The sequence below is a fragment of the Phocoena phocoena genome, chromosome 19 (assembly GCF_963924675.1).
Source record: "Phocoena phocoena chromosome 19, mPhoPho1.1, whole genome shotgun sequence".
NCBI classification, from domain to species: domain Eukaryota; kingdom Metazoa; phylum Chordata; class Mammalia; order Artiodactyla; family Phocoenidae; genus Phocoena; species Phocoena phocoena.
The window spans coordinates 18,213,477-18,220,555 of record NC_089237.1 but is presented as its reverse complement, the minus strand read 5'-3'; the positions used below and the strand labels follow the sequence as shown (position 1 = coordinate 18,220,555).

At 54.4% G+C, this 7,079-nt stretch overlaps 1 protein-coding gene across 1 annotated transcript; it reads right to left on the bottom strand.

The window, feature by feature from the left end:
• Positions 1–5,719: 5,719 nt before the first annotated feature.
• Positions 5,720–6,797, bottom strand: PYY (peptide YY). Its single transcript, XM_065897225.1, has 4 exons — positions 6,741–6,797; positions 6,137–6,324; positions 5,967–6,047; positions 5,720–5,816 (listed from the first exon to the last, which is right to left on the bottom strand). Exons 2-4 carry the CDS (start codon positions 6,322–6,324, stop codon positions 5,792–5,794), a joined length of 294 nt encoding a protein of 97 aa, XP_065753297.1. The 5' UTR covers positions 6,741–6,797; the 3' UTR covers positions 5,720–5,791.
• Between the last annotated feature and the right edge of the window lie 282 nt (positions 6,798–7,079).

The window sequence follows — 7,079 nt, the reverse complement described above, 5'->3', positions numbered from 1 at the left end:
ATGAGGATTAAGGAAGCTTCAGGAAACACCAGTGTTCTGTCCTGTTCCTCTCAGTTCTGACTTCTGGCAACAAGAACAATGATGCTTCACCCAACAACAACTTACATTCTGCAAAGCAAATATGGAGGTCGTTCGGTCTCCGCTAGCCCTGGCCCTTCTGTGGCCTCGGGATCCCACTTGGTAAAACAAGGGTGAATTAGTGGCTGGTCCCGGGAGGGCCTCTGGTGAAGCCAGCAGAGGCTGCAGGCTGCCACCAGGGGGCGCCAGGCTCCAACCCTAGTTCAACAGGTCTGGTCTCCCACAGGACTGTAGTGCTGTGGGACGGTTCTGGCCACCACCCCGGTCAGCTCCCAACCCCTGCAGACAGATGGTAGACCTGGGGATTGACTCAAGTGCTGGGGCCATCTATAGTTTTGGCCTGTCACAGAGGGGACATAGCTTTGTCATAGCTTTGTCAGTGCCTAAGAAATGACAGTTACTCTACAATGTCAGCTGAACCTACAGCTTTCGTTTTTCGCCTTTGCAAACAAGTGATTCCTCTTCTGGGTCCTCTCAGGGATGTTGTGACAACTGAGGAGGAAGGGGTAGTGGATGTGCTTTCTAAACCATATGGCCGTGTCCAGACTGGCGATGCTTCTCACTCACCTTCGTATATTCCCAGGGCTTGCCATGGAGCCCTGCTTAGAGAAGCACCAAGGACTTACCTGCAGACAGAGTAAGTGAAGGCGGAAGTGATCTCTCTCCCCCTGCCAAACCTCATGCCTCTGGGACGGGGACGATGGCCATTGGGCAGCGTTGGGGATGGCGTAAGGGCTCAATGAGACGAGGAAAGGAAGACCCCAGAAACACCTGGGGTCACTAGGTGAAAATGAGTGGACAGTAGCAAGGGGCACGGGGGTCCCCACATATGGGACTGCAAGAGCAGGAATTGGACCAGCATTTCACCCTCCATACCCACCCCCTACAACAAGAGCTCCTCCAAAGCAGCCTGGGCCAACTCTTAGGCCAATGTCTTATTCCCACACTGGATGGCAGCAGGAGAGGTGGGGAAAGCTAAGCTGTGGCCACCCCCAGATACCAGGAACCCAGGGGGTCCCCCATTCCCTGGGGAAACCCCTTGGGCTGAGGATTCTCACACACACCTTGGGCCCCTATCCCACCCCCTTAGGACCAACTCAGGCCCAACTAAGGGCTCAGGTCACTGATTTGGAACCCGGGCTCTGTCCCCACTTCCCTCCGCCCTGGGGACTCCATCTGCCTCCAGGGTCCCCTGCAGGCTCAGGAGTGCTCAATAGCTCTCCCTGCCGCGAGTGCCTGCAAAAACAAATCCTATCATTGTCAGCTCGAATTTTTCCTGAAGAGGAAGGCTTCTTTCTTGCTAAGAGAAAGGCTAAACCAATCCATATAATAAAGTGTTGGGGAAGAGGGATGGATGCATGGGGAGGAAAGAAAAACGTAGGGGCTGGCTCTGGAAGGAGGGGAGTTTTTCCTTTGGGGTGGAAGGGGGCCAGAGCAGTTTTGAGATGGGTTAGGAATGAGTAGGAGAAGAAAGGAAAAGAAGGGGGATACTCATAAGCATGTGCCAGGCTATGCCAAGCTGACCTGTAGATTCAGCTCTCCTACTCACCAGTTCTGCCATTCATTAGCTGTGTGACCTTTAGCAACTTACATCATCTCTCTGAGCCTTAAAGCAGCGAACTATTATTATTATTTAAGGTGTAAGATGTATTATTATTTAAGGATCCCTGTTTAACCAGTGAAGGAATAGATGCAGTGAAATTAAATGACTAGGCCAGTCACACAGCCAATGAATGGCAGAGATGGGACTCAAATCCAGATCTTTTTTTTTTTTTTTCACATCCAGATCTTTTGTCCCTGAGGCTATTGCACCAACCTTGGGGTCCCTGCCCTTGAAGAACTCCTGGTGTGAGAGCTCAGATTCGGGCTACAGATATACTCAGGGCAGACCAGGAAGGTTCCGAAGGAAATGAGGCTTGAGGTGGATGTGAGGAATGGTGAGGGGTGAGGGGATGCTATTTCACAGAAGCAGGGAGGTGGCAGCAGGACTGAGCGGCTCAGGGGTGCACATCAAGGAATCGTGGGAGATGCCACCAGAGGAGAAAGGGTGTGTATCGGGAGTCTTGCATTTCTGGCAGAAGCATTTAGATTTAACAGTTAATGGAATCAGAACAGGCACAGGGTGGGTTCTCTTACCTCTGTCCCTAACTCTATGGCCTCCTGTAAGTCTTTCCCCTTCTCTGGGCCTTGAAATTTCCATCTGCTCAATAAAGAGGTAAGACCAAATGATTTCTAGATGATGTTCAAAGGAGATGGTGTTTGTAGCAGATTAGGCTAGCTGCCCCGATATCCACTCTCTCCTCCCTCCATCATAAAAGAGTTTAAAGCGAGTACATGGCCATTCAGCTGAAGACATCTCCTGGGCTGTTCTTGCAGTGAGGTAGGGCCATATGACTAAGTTTTAAGCAATGAGATGAGAATTTGAGTGATTTGTGCCATTCTGTTTTTACAAGTGGATGTACCCCCCTGTGACAAATGGCACCAACAGTGACCACAAAAATACTTCCTATCCCACAAGTAGTTCTACGATGAGGTCTAAGTCCCCTCTTTTTGAGTGCAGGTGAACCTGTGACCGCTTGGACCAGTAGAGTATAATGGAAAATGCTATGTGACTTCTGAGGCCAGGTCATAAAAGGCAATTGTTACGAGTTAAATTGTGTTCTGCTACCCCCCTTCCAATTCATATGTTGAAATCCTAACTCCCACTACCTCAGAATGTGACCTTATTTGGAAATAGCGTCATTGCAGATGTAATTAATTAAGATGAGGTCATACTAGAGTAGAGCAGGCCCTTAATCCAACACGACTATTGTTATTATAAATAGGGAAAGGGGACATGGGTTCGTGCTCCGGTCCGGGAGGATCCCACATGCCACGGAGCAGCTGGGCCCGTGAGCCATGGCCGCTGAGCCTGCACGTCCGGAGCCTGTGCTCCGCAACGGGAGAGGCCACAACACTGAGAGGCCTGCATACCGCAAAAAAAAAAAGAAAAGGGAAATTTGGACACAGAAGCGGACACGCATAGAGGGAAAATGATGTGAAGAGGCACAGAGTGAAGACACCCATCTAGAAACCAAAGAGAGAGGCCTGGAATAGATCCTTCCCTCACAGCCCTCAGAAGGAACCAACCCTGCCAAACACCTTGATCTGGCCTCCAGAACTGTTGTTAAACCACCCAGTTTGTGGTACTTTGTTACAGCAGCCTTAGCAAACTAATACAGCAATGGAGCGCCTTCTGCTTCTCTTGGAGCATTCATTCTGGGGGAAACCAGCTACCGTGTAAGTCCAACTACCCCAAGGCATGATGCTGGTGCCGGGCTGGGATCCCAGACGACAGCCAGCAGCACCTGCCGGACCCAGCCAACCTCTGACAGCCACTGCATGAGAGGCTCCAAGGGACAACTGCCTAGTCAAGCCCTTCCCAGTCCTGACACACAAAATCATGAGTGAAATACAGCGGTTATTTAAGCCACTAAGTTATAGGATAACTTGTTACACAGCGTAGTAACAAGCGCACCTCCTCTTTCTCCTTCCCTCCCTTCCCAGTGGCTAGAACATGGATGCGGTGGTGGTGGGCCATCTTCAGTCGTGTAGATGAGGGCGTGGGGAAGCCTCAGAATAGAAACCTGGGATGTTGGATGCCCCCATGGAGCAGAGATGCCAACTCCCCAGATGCCACTCGTATTTTATGTAGGAGAAAACTAAACTCCTTTCTTGTTTAAGCCATTTTTAATTCTGTCTCTATTTTAAAAGCCACATCAATATCCTGGCAATATAATGTATGTAAAACAAATAGCTCAGTGTCTAGCACATAAGTAAGTGCTTTTTTTGGCCACCTGTGCAGCTTGCGGGATCTTAGTCCATGACCAGGGATCGAACCTGGGCCCCTGCAGTGAAAGCACCGAGTCCTAACTACTGGACCACCAGGGAATTCCCAGTAAGCACTTTTAAAAAAAGTAGCTATTTATATTGTCGTCATTAATGTTACATCTAAGTTTCCCTCCAGCTCCGACACTGGTTGGGTTTGATCAACAGTGGATTAACCACCTCTCAACACTCCCCCCAGTGGACGTGAGGCAAACCCACGTCACTGATGTTGAACCAGACACGTCAAACTGGACAAAAGTTGTCCGTGGTCATATAATTTATACCAGGGTTCTCTTCTATTAGCCTCAAACTGACCACGGCTCTCCCAAGCAGACCAACACACAGGGGACCATGGACACCAACACAGATTCACATCCTCCCACTTCTCCAACCACAAAATGAACCAAAGCTTGTGGCAGCCGTTGCGTGCTCCCATCCCACCTCTCCTGGGGCGCAGGGTGGGAGGGGGAAGGGATAGAGTAGAGGAGAGAAGACAGGGGGAATTGTGATGGGAAGTGGGTCTCAGATAATGGCAATACTGTAGGGAGAGGAAACCAGAGAAATGAACTAACTCCACCCCCCAAGCAATCAAGAAAGGCTTCTGGGATGAGGTAGCCACTACCCTGAAGCTGATCTCCAGACTGAAGAGAGGGAAAGGGATTTACAGGCAGCGGGAGTGGCCTGGGCAAGGGCTTAGAGCATTAAGAGTCCACACAGCCTGTGACCTGACCAGGCCCTGGACCTGCTTTCATCTCCCCCTTCTGCCCTACCTTCAGGGATGCCGGAGGGCAGCTCGGGGGAGGGTAGGTGTTAGAGCCCCAGGGACTCCAAGGCAGGTTGTGTCTGAGCAGGGGCTCTTCTGCAACTATGGCAGAGCCAGCTTGAGGGTCCCCTCCCAGAGCCACCTGATGAGGGTATCCTTGTCATGGCCTTGTCACAAGGAGGGCATAGTTAGTGACTTATCTACTGGGTGTAAATTCAGAAAGGGGAGGGCGGCTGCTGAGAGAAAGGGCAGCCTCCACACTCCCATCGCTCCTCCTGCCCAGGGAACAGAGGTGTTAGAAATGACCCCTTCCCCAGCACACACACCCACCTCACCCCCCAAATAACTCTCCCTCCACAGCCCCATCGTGGGTCCCATCTCCACCCCCAGCCACTACAGCCGGGGGGGTTAGTAATACACCTCCTCAGGGTAACCGGGGTGTTGGTGTCAAGCCCACGCTCCCAACCACCTTCACCTTTGGGGGATGGGGGCAACCCTGTCTCCACCTGCTCTGCTGGGCTGCCTAGCATGCTCCTTTCCACACTTTTCACCCTTCAGCAACAATTCTCGCTGCTCCTCTCTACCCCTTTTGAAGAACTTCCAACCTATCTCCACCCCACTGGACGAGAGAGTTCCAGAGGACCCTAGTCTGGATGCTATCCACCCCCCGCGCCGAGTGGCAGCGTTTTCTCTAAGCTCGGATCAGAGAGAGCCCCACCACCACTCCAGCCCAGCCCTGGCCTGGGGCGCCTTTTGTCTCACGTGCCGTCTTCTATCCTCGCAGCTCTCTCGTCTCCACCCTCCACTCCCACCTGGATGCCACCTCCACGAAGGAGAAGGGAAAGGAAATAGAAACGCACGCTTTGCACGTCAGTGAAATTTGCTCTTTATTTAGGGACCAAGGAAGGACCACACACAGCCCTCCAGCCCAGGGGCGGGGGTACCGAGAAGTGGAATGAGGACCCCACCCCGAACCCTCCCCAGACGCAGCAAGCGGGAGAGGAATCCAGGTTCCGGGGTCAGGAGCAAACATGCAAATGAGGTTGGTGAATCAGCGTGTCTCTCAGGAGGCCTTGGGGGTCTTCACCACAGGTAGGCGCCTTCTGGCCTGTAGGAGGGAAAAGAAGAAGAATCACACAGAGCCCAGCGTCGGATCTGGGGAGGCGAGACTTGGGGAAAGTACTAGGTGGCGGTGCCAGGGTGGCAGTAGGACCAGGCCACGCTCCAGGAGACAGGGCGTGTGGCGGGGCGCTTTTACCGCGACTTGACGGGCCGGTCCTCGGGATCGGGGAAGAGCAGTTTGGAGAGGAGAGCTTCCGAGATGTCACGTTTCCCGTACCTGCGGGGCGGGGCCAGAGGTGGGCGGGGTCAGGCCCGGCCGCGCCCCTAGTGGCGACCCCGCCCCGCCCACCCCGCGCACGAGCTCACCGCTGCCGAGTGACCAGGTTGAGGAAGTGGCGCAGAGAGAGGTAGTAGCGCTTCAGCTCCTCCGGCGAGGCGAGTGCGCCGGGAGCCTCGGGTTTGGCGGGGTAGGCGTCGACCAGCGCCCCCAGGCAGAAGAGCAGGGCCAGCAGCACTGTGGCCATGGCGGGCCACGGCCTGCGCACCGTCACCATCTGGAGAAGGGGCACTGGAGTCAGCCCGAGCCTCTACCCCTGAGGCAGGAGGCTGAGGCTGCCGTGGGGCCCACGCTCCAGCGGCCTGTCTGGGGCTGGTACCCGACCAAGGGTCAGCCACCTGCTCGCTGTGTGTTCTCAGGCACTGCACCGTCTCTGGCCTCAGTCTCCTCATCTGTCAGAGGGGCATAAGCCCTGCATGCCTCCACCCGTGTTACCCAGAAGGGTAGATGGAGGAAGAAGGCTATGCTGGCAATGGGGGCTCCCCCGCCTCTCTCCTTCCCACGTCGGCTGGCCCCCTTCCAATCCAGCTTCCCGCCACTCAGTCCCAGTTTCCCCCATCCTAGCCTCAGTTTCCCCACCAGATAGCCTGGGATCCCCAGCACCAGACCGTTCCTGGGTCCCAGGCCACTCACAGCGACAGCTCCAGAGGCAGAGATGATCAGGAGATGGAAGGCGAGAGGAGTCCCAAGGGCTGGGCTGCTGCAGGTCGGGCTGTGGCCTACTCAGCTCAGGGCTTCCCCTCCGGGGCTTATATCCAGGCCTGAAAAGGGAGGGGAGCTGGAGGGGGGAGGGCTCTTCTTCCTTCCTCCCTCCACCCCAGACCAGATCGCTGAGCTAACACCCAGACAGTGCGTGATGTCTCCACCTCCAAGGAGCCGGGGAGTGGGGGGAGCGCCCACACTCGGACTCAAGGTACCTCTGGATAGGGTGCCTAGCCGGAACCCCATCTTCACCCTACAGCCCCCCAACAG

Bases quoted from the DNA above. Each gene is read 5' to 3' on its own strand.
- PYY (XM_065897225.1), bottom strand. From the start codon at position 6,324: ATGGTGACGGTGCGCAGGCCGTGGCCCGCCATGGCCACAGTGCTGCTG. The intron at 6,048-6,136 runs GTGAGCTCGTGC...CCCGCCCCGCAG, and splicing joins AACCTGGTCACTCGGCAGCG to GTACGGGAAACGTGACATCT. The intron at 5,817-5,966 runs GTAAAAGCGCCC...TCCCTCCTACAG, and splicing joins GACCGGCCCGTCAAGTCGCG to GCCAGAAGGCGCCTACCTGT.